This window comes from Camelus bactrianus, chromosome 5, assembly GCF_048773025.1.
Source record: "Camelus bactrianus isolate YW-2024 breed Bactrian camel chromosome 5, ASM4877302v1, whole genome shotgun sequence".
NCBI classification, from domain to species: Eukaryota; Metazoa; Chordata; class Mammalia; order Artiodactyla; family Camelidae; genus Camelus; species Camelus bactrianus.
In genome coordinates, this window is record NC_133543.1 from 43,436,780 (window position 1) to 43,457,025 (window position 20,246).

The 20,246-nt window shown below is 33.9% G+C and overlaps 1 protein-coding gene across 24 annotated transcripts in view; it reads right to left on the reverse strand.

The window, feature by feature from the left end:
* Positions 1–20,246, reverse strand: part of BAZ2B (bromodomain adjacent to zinc finger domain 2B) — a 290,518-nt gene that overhangs the window by 39,889 nt on the left and 230,383 nt on the right. For all 24 annotated transcript variants that reach the window (XM_074363742.1, XM_074363741.1, XM_074363744.1 and 21 more), the window contains 6 exons: positions 19,363–19,428; positions 8,861–9,001; positions 6,246–6,500; positions 5,061–5,275; positions 4,130–4,204; positions 3,022–3,265 (listed from right to left, as the gene is read on the reverse strand). In XM_074363742.1, the coding sequence (XP_074219843.1) occupies positions 3,022–3,265; positions 4,130–4,204; positions 5,061–5,275; positions 6,246–6,500; positions 8,861–9,001; positions 19,363–19,428 (996 nt within the window). The remainder of the gene's footprint in view (positions 1–3,021; positions 3,266–4,129; positions 4,205–5,060; positions 5,276–6,245; positions 6,501–8,860; positions 9,002–19,362; positions 19,429–20,246) is intronic.

Here is a 20,246-nt window from a genome sequence, read left to right on the forward strand (position 1 = left end):
TTTTTATCATTCCGGTTTAAAATATAACATTGGGGGAGAATTTATGAAAATGTTTTGCATTTATGCTATTTTTACTTAAGACAGTTGTGTAGCACATAATCTTATAAATTCCTCTACGTTATTATCCAGGTTCAGTTAAAAATTTGATTAATTTGTCATTGGTCTTGATTTGATATTATTTTCACACATTCCATCAATACACTCATCTCTCTAAACCTTCTTTATTTCTCCAGCGGTACTGAGTTGACATAGCAAAGGAAAAGAGTTCTTTCTAGACTTCCTTAGCTAAATACTCCTGGCCCTGAGGGCAGAAGGAACAGTTGGATGTATATTGTTTTTTGAATGCCATTCTGCAACCCTATCAATATTTCTAGCATTCTTTTCTGGTAAAAGATAAATATCAACCTTTATCTTCCTTTTATACATGTCCATTTCCATGGCTTATGGTAGCTTCCCTTAAACACACACCCACACCCACACCCCTCTATGGCCTTGCCTTCTCCACTTTAGCCTACTCTTCAAAGCTAGCCACTTCTTTACTTTAACTGAATCCCTTCCAATATCTATAGGGACTTTATTCCATTAATTAGGTTCTTCATCTCTTTAATCTTCAACAGCCCTCTCTCATTTTGTTGACTCTTTCCCTTCAACCAAAAATCATCTCAAGTCTTTCACATCTGAAAAGATCCTTGGTGTCTGTCCCCCTCTAGAACCACCCTTTCTTCTGAAGCACAGTGCTTGAAACAGTCATATTCACCTTCTCACTTTCTCTTGTTCTCAATCAGTCCTGGCTTGGCTTCTGCTCACACCCCTCTAATGAAATGGTGCTGGCAGTGGTTACCAAATCTGACAACCACTTCCAGTCCTCATCACACCAGACTCCTGCTGCCTTAACACTGTTTATCATTCCCTCATTTTAAAAATGTTCAGCTTTCTTGATTTTTGTTATTACTGCATGTATAGAAAAGAGTTAACATTGTAGGCCTTCGAAAGATCAGCCCTCAGCTGGTGTCTGGGGACTTAGATTCTGGAGCGTTCCCCCACTCTTAATTGATAAGAATAGCTCACTAGACCTAAACTGTGCTAACAATGTGGTTTATACTGAACACTTACTTTTCTTCCAGGAGACTGGAATTTTGGCACATGCTACGCAGAAGATGCCTATGCAACTAGCCCCTAATAAAAACTCAGCACAGAATCTCTCAGCTTCCTCAGTATACAACATTTCACACATGTTACAACTCACTGCTGGGAGAAATAAGCCCATCCTGTGTGATTCCACTGGGAAAAGACTCCTGGAAGCTTGGCCTGGCTTCCTTTGGACTTTGGCCCATACGCTTTTTCTCGGTGATGGTTCTGCTCCATTTTCTTTCGCTGTAATGATTCATAGCCACAACATGACTACATGCTGAGTTCTGTGAGTCAAACTACTGAATCACTCTAACTCTGGAGGTAGTCTTAGACTTGGAAATCCCTGACCCACTACAGAAATTTCCTACTTCTGTTTCTCCTTCAACAAGAGGCCTTGTGGGCTCTTCTTAAATACTGGCATTCCCTGGGGTTCCAACCTCAGTCCATTACTGTAATCAATAAATCAATCCCCAGTGCAAATTTACCCAACTCATTATTTTAAACTATTGTCTGTGCGCTAATAACGTCCAGGTCTGCACTGTCAGGACTGAACTCTTCTTCAAGCTTCAGATTGTTAAATCCAATTGCTGAACTTCTGCACAGGCAGCTCAAACTCAGCAAGTCCACAATAAACCTACCATCATATCCTGTATTCAATGACTTGTTCTGTTTTCCCCTCCTCCCCTATCAGCTATTTACTCTGCTCCTTCTGATTTCTCTCTCAGTTAATGGCAAGGATGGCAAGCAGTCCCCAAGCCAGAGAGCAGGAATCAATCCTACCTCTCCCTGCATCAACCTACACAGTCCACCTTCAAATACTACTCATCCTTCCTCCTAAATAATTATTGAATCCTTTCCTTCCATTGGGCTAGTTCAGACCCCTCACAATTCACCTAAACTGCTGTAATACCTCCTGACTGATCTTCCCACCTCTGATCTTGCCCAACCCAAATCTGTTTCTATCTTCCACAGAGATGCCACAGTGAGCCACTTAAATATAAGTCTGACCATGTCACTCCCTCACTTATAACCCTTCAGTGGCTTCCTGTCACCACAAAGTATAAAGTCCTGGTTCACAGTTGTTGCATATGAGGCTCTCTAGTACACTGAAGCACTTGTAAGTCCCTTAACACACACTGTGGTTTCAAGGCTTCTGTGCACTTGCTCATGCTATTCTTTCTGCCTGGAAGATTCTTTCATGGACTCTAGGATTCTTCTCCAGGTTAACATTCAGCCCAACTTGTAGCCTCTGCTAATGAGTCCAGAAAGCCTTTGCCCCAATTTATTCCTCATAAAGGTTAAATGTCCTTCCTTTATACTGCCTAGTAAGTACATTGTAAATACCGCTATCAAAACAGTTAATGTTTAACACATTACATTTTCTTATTGTAAATCTTCCTCAGTGAGACTGTGAATTGAGGGAGTACTTTCAGTGTTATATTCATCTCTGATCAAAAGTGCCTGGAGCTAGGCATTTAGTAAACTGGGGTTTGAGAAGCACATCAGTTTCACTAAACCTGACAATACTTTAAAGGCATGAAGTATTGTACAAAATAAATATAAGATAGAATGTTAACAGAATGAAAAAGGATATCTAAAATTGAGAATCCATATAGTTCTTTGGAGAACCCTCAAGTCATTACATAAACAGAAAAACGTAGCTTCTTTCATTCAATGTAAGTGCCTCCCATGTCTGGACATTCAATATTTACCTAACCATCACAGAAAAACTTTGAGGTGAATATAATAATATTTGGTTTTCAGATGAAGAAATTGAGTCAAGTGTCACAATGGAATTTAAACCCAAATTCATTTGACTACAAGTTCCGTGTTATTTTTCAATGTTATGCAGTCTTAGTTAAGTACTAAAATCAACCTAAATTTGATTACCTCATCTTCACAGATATCAGTCTTCTTTCCTTTTTTGTCTTCTTTATCTTCTTCATCTTCATCATCTTCATCAGCTTGGTCCTCACTGTCATCGTCGTCATCATCATCATAATCACTATCTCCTCCCTTCCTTCTTCGCTTGCGTCCTGGAGTGGGTGTGCCCAATGGATGCTGTTCTTCTCCAAGATCAATGCCACCTGAAGTGTCTCTTTTGCCTGTTTTCTTAGCATGAATGATTCTGAGCCTTAAATATGAAAAAAATGATGATATGGAAGAAAAGGCTTCTCTCTATACTTTTTAAGGAGCATACTATGAGTTTTAAGCAAAAATACCTCATGGTATTTCTGTTACAGCAATCAACACATCAATGACAATAAAAATTAGAATTAAGGAAATTTAAGAATATGTTTCCAGAAATTACAGAATATATTAACTTTCAAGAATTACTCTGGATATCTCTTTGGAATTAGAGCACATTAAAAAAAAAAAAACTTAGAAAACAGGAAAGATTAACTGTAGCAATGGCCAAGTGATAATTCCTGATCCTATACTATCTGACTGAATACATTTCAATTCAAATTACTGCAAAGAAACTATCTTCTTAGCATGGAAGTTGAATAATTTCAGCATTATATTTCCTGGCAGGAAGCTAATTAAGTTTTAATGCTGAATACATTTGGATATGTTAACTCTCTGTGAAAGCAAACTTTAATTAGAAAGTAATTAAGAGAAAAAGTTGTAGTTTCAAACAGATTCTATTTAAGGCAAAACTAACCTGATAGCAACAACAATCTTAGAATATGTGATTGATTGGCTTCTTTGAAAGAAAAAAAGATAAACTGACTTTCTTCTAAATTTGAAAGAAAAAGATAAACTGACTTTCTTTTAAGTCTTCTTATGGGCTCAGTGAACCTCATTATATCTTTTGTCCACTGAAAATTCTGGCCCTGGGTTTTATTAATTTCATATCTCAGCTTAATTAAAGCTTTACCTTTTCTAATTCTTAGACAAAATTAAGTTTAAATTCTTTCCTTGTAATTTGTATGTTTTACTTGGGAACTTATGAAAAAGAAAAACAGTATATTAATTTTAATAAAGCAGGACTTACTTGCGGAGTTTACCTTCTACTACCCATTTATCTCTCCTCAAATTTGACATATAATCAATGTTCTTGTCGATTTCACTGCCAATGCAAAAGTTTATTGGAAGACATAAATTAATCCATTATGCAACATGTTACTTTGGTAAGTAAAGTGATGCAGTTTTTTGGTAAGTAAAAATCATGATTGCTGATGAACAGCAAAGACAAATGGAAAATTATATTAATACATAGCTAAGAGGTGTATAGAAAACTTAAAATGTCTAGCAATGGTAGAAATTCATGGCTCTGAAATATTTGGGTTGAGCCTTTTCCTAGAAAGGTAAAGGAATAAAAGTAACATAATTAAAATCTGTAAAATAATGAATAGCAAGAACAAGATGAACATGGATTTGTTCACCAAATCTTCAAATACTAGAGTGGAGGACTTACTTTGACTCTTAAATGAGATTAAGTACTTTTCTTAAAAAGTACAAATTAACACACAAGAATAAATAATACTAAAGTTGTATCAGCATATACTAAAAAGTTGGTGGATAATTCTACAAGTGGCTATTAAGGAAAATCAGGCAGTCATCTATATTGTTAAAAGACAAAAGAAAAATTCTGGGTTCTTGCAACAGTGCTGGATTCTGAAGCCATCGCAAGAAAAAGCTTTTTACATTTCAGTATACTGATAAAAAACTAAATTACTAAATAAAATAGGTTACAAAGACTAGATACAGTATGGTTCAAAAATGCTTTTCAACAGACTACAAAGAAATATATTAAACTATTATTAGTAGTAGCATCTCTGAGTGGTGAGATTGGTATAATTTTAATTCTTCTCTTTGTAGTAGTCGGTAACATTAAAATTTTCTATAAGAAATTTGTATTTCTTTGTGATTAAACAACTTCCAAACAGAAAAGAATCACCGGAAATGTCTGGGCTTATGCCTACCTCACCACACTCTTGCTGCATGCCAGTTCATTGATCAGGAAAGCCAGAACCGAGGCTTTCTGGGCTGGAGTGTGAGCCTGAAAAGCTTTAGTCTTCAGGCTTTCAGTAAGCTCAGTTTGTCCACAGTGTGCTTCCATAAAAATCTGCAAAATCTCGGAAACATTGTCTCGATTCACACCAACATTCAGCAAATGTTCTCCAAGAGCTGTTTTGGCCTATAAAAGTTTGGCATTTTTAGCAGTATTGATCATAACGACTCATAACATACAAACAATAAGACTTTTAAATATTGATACTATATGAGTTAGGTATTACTGACAAAGGCTTCATTCACATTTCTGATGAAGTGGAGATAAAAACAGTCCACAGATGATAGACAAGTTTGCAAGTACCTGTAATCTTCCTATTCCTTCTTCAAGCCCTTCGTTAAAAGTTAGGTGGGGAGAAGAGTGAGTATGTAAACTTGTGGATAAAAATGGTCTTATCATACTCTCTTTCACTATAATAACTATCCTAAGCTTTTCCAGGCTTTACCAGTGGTGGTGTGGGGGGAGAGGTTGAAGAGTATTATTACCGTGTTTTCTTGCTCTATGGTGTCATGGATTTTATCGCCTGGTACACTGAATGAATAAGGAGATGGTGGAAAAAAGTAACAAGTGAATTTGGAAGCTTCTTTCTCTACAATATTATCTAGAGCAAAGCTGACTGAAATGCGTATCTTAATTGGAATTAAGATAAATTTGAACTCGTTACGTATCCGCTTAGCAGTACAGAGTTTTAACACACTAGTCTGTAGGTACCTTGATTAGCCTCAGTTATTCACAATGATTCAGAAAGAACACAGTATAATTTCAGAAGGTAGGCATAAGTTCTAATTGCTTTATCAATTAGGAATTCTCTGCTTTTCTGAATATCACTGGGGTATTTCCTGGGAAATCAGCTTGGATTCTGACGAAAGTTAGAAGGAAAAAAAGTAATTTGGGAATGATTTACATCCCTTAGGCTTCATGAACCAAGTTTTTCTAAGTTTGTACCAACTGTACCTGAAGCAAATCTACCTTTAACTTTGTGAGACATAATGTAGAAAAAAATTGGATCAGTGTACACAGTCTTCTGCTAATATGCTAAAGCCAGCTATCAATGCACCAAGAGTACAAATTTTAAAAATTATGTATGTTTTTTTACCTTGTATCCTGTAATTAGACCTGGATCACATACAGCAGCTGAGAGGAGCCTCACAAGCAAGTCTTGTACTTCACCCATGCTGTCCCCAATATTTAGCAATCCCTCTTGAAGAACACTCAGGTTTGGAACATCAATATTCACATCAAAGCCCAAAACTTTACCAAAGTTTCGTAAGAACTGCACCACCATGAGACAGTCTGAAAATGTACTTCCAGAGAGAACAAGTCCTGGAATACGAGGCAACTCTGGCAAAGGCTGAAAATAAAAGAAAGAAAGAAAAAATAATTTAAGAAGTTATGATTTTATATCTTTTGAAGTAAAATAAACTGCTATCTTTCCAGTGGTTTTCCCTCTGGATTTTAAATTCCCTGGGGGCATTTCTATAATCCCATGGTACTAAGCATAGGATCCTGAACACAAGAAACCATCAATAAATTTTGGTTGAACTCAACACAAAGGTAGAGCTCTACAAAAGAGAACACTAATTTTAACTTACATATTGACAAAACATGGGTTATATAACTGGAGCAAAAATCAGAAAACATAAGAAGTATCTCAAAAGTATTTTACTGTGGACATACTTAGTAGGGCATGTGCAATAGTTTCTTCTAGCGATGGAGACCAATATGTAATTCACACTTTTTTGGGAGCTTGGAATCTAAGAGTGTGCACCAGTGGGCTGTATGGCTGAAGAGAGGGCTACCATCTTTGGTTAATGAATGCTGATAAATTACTAGGTTCACATGACTAGAAGCCATGACCCTATCTAGAACCCAGTAATATTCCAACTGTCAGTCTTTAGGTTTCCTGTATATAGTGAGACATTGAATTTCTGTATTAAAACTAGACAGCTGCCTCTTTTGCTACTTCTCAAATATGCTCACATATTTACATTTCAACGACTAAATTGTACTACTAGTCGTTGTGGAAATTTTAAACATTAAGTAAATAGGTAATCTAAATTAAAAACATTTTTGTCCATAAACAGGATTCAATAATAGTACTTTCAATTTTGATTGGAAAAAAATGTGGCTTATAAAATTTCTTTTTACCTGAATCAATCCTTGTTTAAAAATGTCCCTCCACTCTGCACTTACTTAAATAACTAATCAAAGACTTTTTCTACTAATAGTTTATGAAAACATAGAACTATGGATAATTGCTGATTCCATACAAATCTTTTGTTACATATGAAAACCACTTAATTCTGAGTCTTCTTTTTTCCTAAACCATATCAGACATACACATTTCCATATGATTCTAAAAATTTATTTACAAAGCTAACAAAAGTAAGGCTTAAAATGCACTGACATAAATTTGATATAGTGTATATGGATTTAAATGAAAATAAAAGATCACTTAGAATCACTTATAATTAAAAAGAGATCATTTAGGACTGGCAAAAAAATAAGGCTCACTTAGGATTTTAAAAAATGCTCACTATGAGCTTATTAAATGTGTTAACTAATCAGTATACCCATTCTGTGCTTAGGAAATTTTAAACATGACTAAAACTAGTATGTATACTTTCATTTTTATTTAAAAACAATTATGCTAAGTAAATAAATAGAGTATTAATATAATTAAGTTTTCCACTTGGATACTAAAAGCTTGCTTCAAGCACTTTAGAAAAGAGTTTTCATAAACAGGAGACAATCATTATTTGTGTATCAGATGAACGTGGCATATAAGTAAATACAGGTGCAACTGACCAAGAATAATAGTCAACTATTGAGATTAGTATTACAGAGATGATATGCGTTATTGATATAATTTTTGAGGCATACTATCTTCTCAACTATAGTCAAATGGGATTTCTACTCATAAGTATGTGAAAGCATGCCAGTTATCAAGATGATTTTGCTCTTTCCAAGTTGCTACTTTCATGTCTTTCAGCAACATTACAAATCTGTGAAGCATTATGGAAGAGAAAACACACATGAGGTACTTTGGTGAGACACATTTCTTGGCTTTCAGGATCACAAACAGTATGGGCTCCGGAGTTTAACAAACTGGGGCTTGAGTCCAAGTTGCCACTTATTAGCTGTACAATCTTGGGCAAGTTCCTTAACTTCTCTGTGTCTCAAGTTTATGCAACTGTAAATGGGCACAAATACCATTTCTACAGTCTTGTGGTGAGGATTAAATGAGAAAAATCATTTAAAGCACTTAGCATAGTGCTTGGCATGTAGTAAAAAGACTCAAAAGTTAGCTAGCCTCAATAAAGCGCTCTAGGAGGTTATAGACTACAAACCCTAATTTATTTAAGTATCTGTGGAGGCATGGGGAGGAGTCAGATCTCTTTGTATCTAAATGCTTGGGAAGGACCAAATGAAACACAGAAATCCTATCTACTTTATAACTTATTTTTGTAGGTTTCTGCAGTATTTCTGCTTAAATTAAAAAGGTCTGCAGTGCTCCATTTATATATTAATAACTGCCATTATCAGCAGAGGGCTCTAGAGAGGTTATTGGTGGCCATCCTGCAGAGGCAGACTGACCGAGACATGGAAATCCACTGCTGAGGCTTTCATAACAGCAGCTCTGGCAAAGGAATCAGGTGAGAACACAGGAAAAATTAAATTTATTATGAAATGGTTTACATGATAAATTACCTTTTGGTCTGCTAAACACATGTCTTCATTAGGCTTCTTTAGTTCCTTTGCCATTTCTAATTCTAATCTTCGTTGCTCTAGTTTACGCTCTTTATTTAACCTTTTCTCATCACGTTTTTCTTGCTTCAAACGTTCTTTTTCCTTAAAAAGAAAACCATATCCACATGTTTGCTTTAATCATTATATATATCTAAAAAACCTCCAGCTAAAATTTAAAAAGTGATCAAAGTGTTATTTCCATGAACAAAATTCTCTTAGGAGGTTGAGGAATAGACTTGGAATTACATAGAAACAATGACTCATTTTGCTTTTCAGTGTTTTCACCCTCTGAATTTCAAAATAATCTTATGACTGGATGTACATACACATACATATACAAAATATCAATATTAGATTCAGTCCAGATTATTTCATCATTCAAAATTTATTCAATCCTTTCCAAGGTTATAATATGAGAATAAAATACTTACTAATAAAAGCAGGTATATAAAATGCACATCGGTAACTAAATATTTATAAAATAAAGTTACTAGAATTAACAAAAATTTCTGTGTAGTTCCAGGAAGGAAGAAAAGATATGCAGTATGAAAGTGGAAGCAATATGTTTGAATTTGCAAAAGCAGTTCTTTCAAAGTGAATTAGCTAGTCTTAAGGTGTACACCTGTGATGAAATAAAAATATTATTTATCGCTATACACAACACTTAAGAGAATGTAAAATGGGTTCTGAAGCCAATTCCAAAAGCATTAAAAATATTTTGGGTAATGGCAACAATATGGAAATAATCGTCATATTTTCCTCTGGTAGGGGCATGACATTCTGTTGGAAGAAGTAAAGTGATTTTCTATAATAATATCAGTGTCATTACTTTGTTGTCATAACTCAAATACAATTCTTTTTTTAAACTGAAGTATAACTGACTTACAATATTATATTGGTTTCATGTGTACAAGATAGTTTTTTGATATTTTTATACATTATGAAATGATCTCCACGATAAGTCTAGTTACCATCTGTCACCACACAAAGTTATGAAAATTTTACTGACTATATTCCTTATGCTGATATGACATCTCCATGGCTTATTTTATAAGTGGACCTCTTAATCCCTTCACCTATTTCACCCATCCTCCACATTCCCCCTCCCCTCTGGCAACTGCTAGTTTACTCTATCTATGAGTTGTTTCTGTTTTTCGATTGTTCATTTGTTTTACTTTTTAGATTCCACATATAAGGGAAATCACATGGTGCTTGTCTTTCACTTAACATAATACCCTCTAGGTCCACCTATGCTGTCACAAATGGTAACATTTCATTCTTTTTTATGGCTGAGTAGTATTTCTGTGGGTGTGTGTTTGTGTGTGTGTGGGGTATACATTCACCACATATTCTTATCCATTCATCTACTGTTGAACACTTAGGTTGCATCCATCTTGACTATTGTAAATAATGCTGCACTGAACATAGGGGTGCATGTACCTTTTCAAGTTAGTGTTTTCATTTTCTTTGGGTAAATACCCAGAAATGGGATTGCTGGATCATATGGTAGTTCTATTTTTAATTTTTTGAGAAACTTCCACATTGTTATCCACAGCGGCTGCATGAATCTACATTCCCACCAATGGTGCATAAGCATCCCTTTGCTCCACAACCTTGTCAAATGTTATTTCTTGTCTTTTTGATAATAGTCATTTTGACAGATGTGAGTTGAAAAGTCACTGTCCTCTGCCCATAATCTAATCAAATACAATTCTTATTTAGAGGAGAATTAATGGTAGATTCAACAGGCAATTCTAACCTACTACCTCATACGTCTTTCAATTTTCTTTATTTTTAGCAAAATAAAGTTCAAATCCTTACTTTTGAATTCAGGACCCTCTTCTTTTCTAACCTTATCTCCCACTTTTATATTCTATGTAGATTCAGTCCAACTATTTGCTGTTTCTGATAAACATCTACTGCTTCCTTACCTCCTAATATTGGTGCACTTCAATCAAGAAGGTCATTATTTCCATATTGTATGTCTAAATTCTAATTAAACACTACCACCTCCTTCCTATGATCAATTTCTCTTAATTCTCTTCCCTAATTATAGCTCTTAACCATAATTTTAACACAGCACTGTTGCTTCCTGTAGTATACTAGCATTTTTGCCCATATCTTTATCATCTCCATTTCAATTACCACTAGTAAGACAATATACGAATGCTGTGAGAGAGCGTGCCAAAGGAAAGACAGAGAGGACTGGAGAAGTACGTTCTCAGCCCAGAGTTGAGAAAGCACAGTGTGTCTGAGAAATTGCTAGTAGTTTCAAGACTGGAGTGTAGGTTGCATGTTGAGTTGCTGCTGAATATTATGTTACAGAGCCAGAGGTTGGGTCATGAGGACCTTTTTATATGATATGCTTAAGTTTCTGCTCTTTTTTCTACTGCCTCTAAATTTCTGGGTTACTGATTCATGCAGACAGTGGGAGGGAAATGATTTTTTTTAAAAGCTATATTAGGAAACTACTGACACCAAAAAGGTTCTACAATTAGTCTTATCAATTATATACTAAAATCAGTTTCTGAGGCTCTAATGACGTGAAAATATACATAATTAACATGTAACATTCCCACAATGTAGCATAGATTTCCAAATCAAATTATCATTGGTAAAATAATTTTACTTTCCAGAATTGGAGTTTCAATTTTAAACACATGAAATGTTGCTCTAAGAACTTTTCCAAAAAAGAGAAGAAACTTTTTGGTCATTTACCAGAATCATGAATTAAAATCACCAATAGAAAAAAACATATTAAATGTCTCTTACAATTTTCAAAGTAGCTGGTATAAAATTTTCTACTATATAGGACAAACCCAGAATTTTTAATGATGTTTCTAGTAGTAATCATAAATACAATAATTGAGACTATGCTACTATTCACTAAGAGCTATTGAGAATGGTTATCATTTCTTTCAAAGAGAGAAGGGACCTGTATGATACTAATGCTATTTTCACTGTGCCAACGTCACATTAGAGGTAGTCTGGGAGTGCACACACACTTCAGTGATGCAAATGCTAAGAGGGCATTTGATACCATGTGATAAATATGTCTTATATTCTTGGATGTCATTCTTACCTAGGGATATGCAGTATTTTTCCATTTAAAAAAGTATGGCCATAATGGGGAACAGAATGTAAAAATGACACCAATTTTTTTAGGATAAAATGGAGATTTTCAAGAAACCTTAGAAATTTGTAGGACCTTTATTACTTAAAGACAAGCATCATTTCCTCAATGAGATACTTTAAGGGAAACATGGAGTGCCTGAATTTAATGAATTTGTTCACTAATTTATTTAGTGAATTTGGTTGAATTGCATGGGACTAATATAAATCCTGTGGTTCTGGTACAAAATGACTCTCAGAGAACCAGAGATTCTAGGATCCCCTCAATCTCATGATTCTCAGAGCATCCCCCACACTCTGTCACATTGTGTGATACACCTATGTTGAGGAGGCAGTGGAACCAGTTCTGAGGCATTGCTTGGATGATAATGATAATGATGAGGATGAGAGGAATAAGAAGGAAGAGGAGGAGGAATAAGAAGGAAAAGGAGGAGGAACAAGAATGAAGAGGAAGAGGAAGGGGAGAAGGAAGAGGAGAAGTAGAAGCAAAAAAGCCAGGTGAGGTGTATACACAAGGTTAAAACTGACTAACCCCCTTTGCACCTTCCTCCTCCCTGACCTCACAAGTCCTGATAACTACAACATTATACTTATGTATATATCATCCCTTCTGCCTGGAATGCACAGAACCCCCTCCTTTACACAAAAATAAAGCCTGTGTTTTTATTTTTCCCACAGCTATTTCAAGAATTTTAACATTTGCCTTTTTTTGAGCATCCACATAACTTACTATAGCATTTATTGCACTCAGCGACAAATTATTTGTTTAAAGTTGATCTCTCCAACTGGAGTGTGAGCTAGAGGTCAGAGGACCTAACTTATTCACCTGTTTCTTTACAGATCTATTAAATTCCCACCAGTACAATTTGCCAGACACCTCAAGAGAATTTTTAATGACTTTATTTTTCTCTCTGATACTCAAGCCTGTATCAGTTCAACCTTCTTCTCCCATTGGTCTAAATATTGTTCTTATTTCCAACTATAATAGTTATCATATGTCTCTAATGGACATATTCAATATGTCTTAGCATATAAAATTATTCAAGCACTTATTAATTTGTTGAATGATTAAATCTACAAATGCCACATTGCTTAAATTTCAGGACAATAACTTAGACTGCCCACAAATGACTATAATATATAGTTCTTGACTATATTTTTAGATTAACTATAAATAATTACAAGCAAATTAGATTGCCTCCTCCCAGTTTTTCTGGTCTTCATTCCAAGCTCTCTCCCATCTCTGCCTAGTTTTCTAGATATAGAAATTCTTGAAATAAATGTGGATTCTTGGCATACACATCATTTATAATAAAACATCTTTTTATCATCTTAATTATAGTACTGGAATTTTCTATATCAAATATTACTAATATCTTAAATAATAAGTCATTTACATTTCATTTCAAAGTTGAAATACCTTTTGATAGCAAATGCATTAAATGTATATTGTCCTAAACAGCCTAAGATGCATAGGGTGAAAGTTTAAAAAGAAGTTTTTAGTCACATAAAAAGATTACTTTATGGACTCTGAAAAGCATAAATGAAAGTATCCCCAGAAACCAAAGGCACAATAACAAATGTATACATAAATAAACTTATTCTATTTTAGAGTTATAGAAGTTTAAACCTCGAACAATGACTGTGGTAGAATGATCTGTTATTATAAAGTTTTACAACTTATCTGATTGCAAAACAGGCCATTTTTAAGAGACCATGTTGCAAAGATGCCTATGTTTCTTATGTTTTATGATTCTACTGGGTCTCTTAGGTGTTTGTTCTGGGCATAATTAGGAGACTACATTTCTTCAGACAACAACTCGTACTTAAATTTCAAAGACATAAATATTATTTAAGAGACACAGATTTACCTCAGGGTGTAGGAGCAATAAAAGTGTAAATAAGATTAATATTACAAACCATTCATAGAAGACAGATATAAAGAATAAAAATGATACTGTTTTATGTCACATATTGAGTATGAATAGAACAATCAGAGTAATTTTTTTTAAAGGGCCTATTTCTACGCTCAAAATAGTATAAAAACCAAGTTTAAACAAATGAAAAAATTATGAATCATGTGATAATAGAAATCTTTATCTTATATTTTAATAAAATTTTATTTTATATTATATTTTATTGTATTTCATAGGTATAAAATTACATTTTAAAAGAATAAAACTTTTCAGTTATCACATTTTCTTAAAATCCACCAAAATATTACACAAAAGTCTGTACTTACTTTAGATTAAGTGTCATTCAATTCTGTTAGAGTAGCTACTATTATACAAATGTCTCCTAAATTAAAATCAAAATTGTTAATAATTCTCCAGTCAGACAGAGATTTTAATATATCTAAGTTACACTGATGACAATTTTTCCAGAATTTACTTTGCTATATGACATTTAACATTTTATTGCGTAGTTAATATAAAATCATTTTACATGTTTTTAAGGATGATTTAATTTTATAATTGAAATTAAGTACATTAAATAAGCACAATATACAAATACGTCACATAGGCATGTTTACCATGTCTTCAGCTCAAAAATGAGTTTGTTTAAGCACAACTGTCTGCATGCACAATTCTACTTTTTATTTTTCACTAAGTAATGTTTAGTATAAATACAGAGGATTATTCAATGTTCTCAAGACTTGAATCATTGAGAAGGTTATACATTTTTTCTGCTTTCAAATTGTTTATTAGCTGACTTCTGAAACCTGAACTACTCTCTTCTATTTTATGGTTTTGTCTCTTGAAGTGCTGACATAGTCATTCCGTAGTAGATGCATGTCTTACAGCATTTTGCAGTTTATAGATCCTTGAGGAGATAAACAAAAGACTCTGTTATGATTACTACGGATGTTTATTAAGCTAATATGAGTAAAGTGTTTATGAATTTGTATGTGGCATAGTTTGAAGTTTTTATAAATGAGACAGGAGATTTTGAGCTACTTTGTCATGTTACTTAAAACCAACCTAAGTTTCCAGTGATAAGTAATAATGAAAGCAGATATATTTCATCAGACTTGAATTATACTAGAAAATAAGCCTTTTTCATTCATGAGGCTAAAGATTATTCTTCCTTACATTATATTATAAAAACATTTATGAACTAAGGTGATACAGTAATGACCTTTAAAATTAATATGATAACAACAGGCAAGTGAATTTATATATATCTGAATATTCTTACTAATTATAGATTTATATAAAAGAAGACTAGAGAAATCAGATTTCTGAATTAGAGAATCAATATAAATTTTGGATGTTTTTAGTGAAAAATATATTAACACTAAATCAAAAAGTAAGATCAGTGTAGTGTATACAAAGAAACATAAAAGTGATGTTTGTGCAACCTTTTTGCTTTGATGAATATGGGGGGATTCTTGGAGTAATTCCAGATGTTACAGGAGATTTTTAATTAATAAGGTAAAAACAATTAATTTTTTAACCTCATAATTCTTTAAACATTACCCATAACATCTGTATTTTGTTTATCCTGTTTTTTCTTCACAATTTAATAATTAAATGTCTAAAGGTATTAAAGTTTAGAATCAAGGGTTACACATAGGCCATTTCAGAATTTTGAGTTGGCCCTACCTAAGTATCATATGGCTTTAATTTTACAATAAAGTTTGTCCTTTTAATGGTTAATAACAGAAAAATTGCAAGTGAGCTATCAGGAAGTAACGAGAGACAGAATATGAAGCCAAGATAAACTCATTATTGGCACTAGACTAGTTACATTTTGTGCATGTTAAGTAATAATAAAGAAATGAACAAGTACATATAGAAATATTTTGTTAATATTCACTGAGGTACAAGTTTATGTAGCAGACCTTGTGAAAGTTTGGATTATCATTAAAAATATAGGCCTAGTAACTGCTTAACTGTTCATAGTGTTAAGTTTTATCTTTCTGATATGATATAAACCACCTTTAATATTTTTTGTTTTTCCCACAGTACCTAATTAAATGCTGTGCACACAATAGTAGTTTAAGAAATTTAAAAAATACTTAGTTGATCACTACGATCTATAGGTATCATTCAATAGAGGAACACAATTTAAAATCTGAATAACTGGTAAAATTATCTAGTTCTGTTCACAGGTCTATAGTTACCAGAAGATGACAACATTTTAAGAATTACTTAAACTTACTCTGAGAGAATTTACCTACAGGATTCTCTCAAACATTCTGAAAAGATTATTTGTGATATGTGTTACTGCATTGTTATTTTAAATAATACTTCCTTAAGTGTTTAACTTTAAAAAAAGAAAACCACATAGAATAAAACAATTTTATTATATAAAGAGAATTATACAGACAGAAAATAATAATGCACTCTTTCTTTAATGATTTTGTTTTATCCTCAATTGTTTTCTAAGCACTTTAACTGCCGCATTCATTTTAACTCATTCATTCATTCATTCACTCAACTATAATTTTCTAAGCACCTACTATAAACCTGGCTCTCATCACAGCACTGGTGATATGATGGTAGACATGACAGACAAGATTCCTGCTCTCACAGATCTTACAGTCTTGGAGAAGACAGACCATAAACAAGTATAAAATAAATAAGGATAATGGAATGGAGTTCCAGTGGTGGAGTGTAAGAAAAGGCAAAATTAAGGTGCTCTGGGAAGGCCTCTTTGACAAATTAACATTTGATCTATAACTGAACAATAAATAAGAACCCCTTACTTGGTGGAAGAACAGCAACAGTAAAGACCATTTGTTTAGGAATAATAAAAAGACAAAAATGACTGGGACATAGTACAAACAGTATAAATTGTATGAGGTAGAGCTGGAGAGGCTGGCAGAGGTCAGAGCATGTGAGTCTGATGTGTCACGGTGAGGAATTTGGACTTTATTACAATTGCAATGAGAAGCCACTGGATAGTGTCAAGATATGATCTGGTTTATTTTCTGAAAAGCTCACTCTGGCTGCTCTGTGGAGAATGCATAGGGAGTGCTGAGGAAAGCAAGAATGAAAGCAGGAAAAACAGGTTCTTTAAGTTATATGCTTTAAGCTATTACTTTATGTATACATGTACACACTCAAATGTATAAATATATGTAATTTTTGGTTTAATATTTTGGCATGGTTGCCTTGACATTTGTCTTCTAATTACTTCTGCTTGATGTGACTAGCCCTATCAAGAACTTGTATTGCTCCAATATAGGCAGGTTAATTTTCCTTTAGTTCCTTCTCACTTTAGTTGATACTTGTTTTTATACTTCTAAATATTTCAGACTGAAGAGTGAGTATTTGGTATGCTATTCACGTTTCCTTTTTACTGCAGATGAAGGTAGCTGGAAGAGGGAGAGCTGTACTTGTTTCTCATACTCTTTTCTAAGCTTTAGTAGAAGCGCTGTCCCTGATTTCACTCTATCTGATCAAGGGTACATCCTTTTCCCATGAAAGGTGCTCTTGGGCCTTGGGGGATTCTTAGAAGGTATCATTTTAATTAGCTTCATTTATCCTGTGGCTGCTACCTTCCACTCAACTCAGATCTTACTCAGCTCTCTTCAGCAGCTTTTCCTACTCTCCTCCTAGGCCACAAGGGCAAATATGAAAAACCAATGAAAGAGGTCATGACTTTCGGGTCTTTTGGGTACCTCTTAACCTGGGCATTCACTCCCTCAGATGATCTTACTCTTACTATTCCCTTCGGTCTCCCCTTCCCAAATTCTAAAAGCTCAACCTAACTTCCTCCTATCTGGTAAGATGGCACTAAGGGAATCAATCAGGAAAAAGACCTGGAAAAACCCCTCAAGAGACAAGTTCTCCCTGCCAAGTATGTCTCTTACCAGAAGCTCTAGAAAGAATCAGAGCTTGTCATTCTGATTTTTTTCCCCTTCTCTACTCTTCTCACCACTGCTTTCAGAAGGGAACAGAATTAGCAGCCCATTCCTGGAATTTGTTACCTCTCTCCTTCCCTGCTGGTCATTTTTCAGAGATTATGGTTATATATCCATGCATAGATTCCCTTATTATGTTAGATGTAGAGAGTGTCAATGGGCCTGGATAATTGTAAGGGAAAAAAAGGGAGTAGAAAAAAAATGTTAGGGTAGAACCTCCATAAGGTTTAGGAGAGTCACAGAAAGTAATTGCTGGAAGAGACTTTAGAGGTAAACTATGTTAGTAGTTTCCAATGCTGGCTGTGCATCTTGCTAGACCCAGTCCACAAAGCCATCACCTATGTAATAATCAGTAACTTATATGTGGTGCCAGGCATTGTTCCAAGAACTTTACACATACTCTTATATAGATCCACACCCATTTAATCATCACTACAAATCCTATGAAATAGGAATTAGTATTGTCTCTACTTTACAGATAAAAAAACTGAATCACAGAGAGGTTAAATTACTTGCGCAAGGTCATATAGCTGGAATGTACTGAAATCAGAATTTAAATTCTGATAACTCGGTTACCATGTTCAGGTTGCTAAACAATATACATACTGTGTCTTCATATCAGAAATCTATAATGATAATTTAAGCCAGAGATAGGCCCAAAAAACTGAAATATAGGGCTCTCAACTTCTAGACCAAATAGTCTCATTTTCATTAATTGTCATTTATTAAACGCTTATCTCGCTTGATAATCTTACAATCTTAAGAGGTAAGAATCATTATCTCAATTTTAAAGAAGAAATACCCTGAAGAGGTAAAGCAACTTGGTTTAGAGCCTGAGTCTGAGTCTCTCAAATTCCAAAGCCTTGGTTATAATGGTCATACCTCTATTCAACTGTTTTAATGCAGAAAGCATTCCTTTGTAGAATATTTTTTAACCTTTAACTGATTTCTATTAAAATTCAGATAAACTCATTTTGATTTATTTCAATCATTTTCTTATTCTGAGCTACACGATAAAAGTCTATTTCAAGGACAGTACTTAGGCCTAATTTTACACATAGAATGCTAAAGAACAATTGAGGGCAGAAGTCCATGGCTGAACTAATGTTTGAATTAGGACATACAGGACTTGTCTAGGTATGCTTTAACATAAATTTTGTGAAACTCTGGTCACAGTAAGAAATAGCTATACTTTTATCCAAATGAATGCCATTTACTACATTTAAAAAAGGTAATTAAAATCTCAGCCAAGAAAATCAACAACATACATTGGAATCCTTCCTACATTCTTTTGTGTTCTAATACTTAGTTACTATCTTTAACCTTTGGTTTGCTTATGAAAGCCAGTAAATCATGACAAACTCATACTCTGAAAAAATTTATCTTTAGAAGAGCCAATGCTTTATGAAAAAATATTAATTTATGACAAGGTAATATTTTTCTAGAAACATCCACTTACTTCTGCTTTTTTACGAGCTTCCATAGCTTTCATAAGCATCATATGTTGTCGCCTTCTCTCTCGTTCCTATTAGGCCAGATAAAATTAGCAATATAACTCATCCATAGTTAATAGTTTGATTTTCAAATGGAAAAACAAAACAAAACAAAACAAAACTCAGTATAGCATGTTTAGCATTTATAGACAAGTCACAGTAAATACTAAATATAAGACAAGAATGGCCAGTCTGTGCATGTTTTAGTCCAGGTTTAGAAAGCAAATACGAGAACAATCAAAAGCAAAAAGGTAAAGCAATGAACATGGAGACAGTGTAAACAGAAGCATACAAGATTTACTTATGGTCAGTTGTGATGCTCCTTCAAAAGCTGGCAGAACAAAAAGCATAATGGTTGGCTGGAACAGGTCAGTTACCTTACATCTGCTATTAGAAAAACCACAAATATGTACTACAGCCAATCAAATGAAAGGTCATGTTGTTCTTAAATTTTTAGATCAGGCAGGAATTGGTTTAGAATCACTTTCACTTCATGGTTTTAGAATTAGTTATTTTTATTTCAAGTACACTATCATTTTGTAAATCCAATAAGCCACCGACAAATTAGGAAGTTTTTTTTTTAAAGCTTTTATACCAATTTAAACTAGTCATGGTTCATATACCAATATCAATGAAATGGGATATTCCTATTTACTGATGTCTGCCACTTGATGCGCTATTTAAAGCCACAAAAGCCGCATCATGGGCTAGTATGTGTCATATAAAAGGCACAGTGTGAAAATAAGGTAAGCACTAGCTTACTCTGATAGTCTCATTTTATTTCAAAAATAAAAAGTCACGTAGTTGTAATATTAAATCAATTTTTTTATTTAAATATATGTGGTCCCCT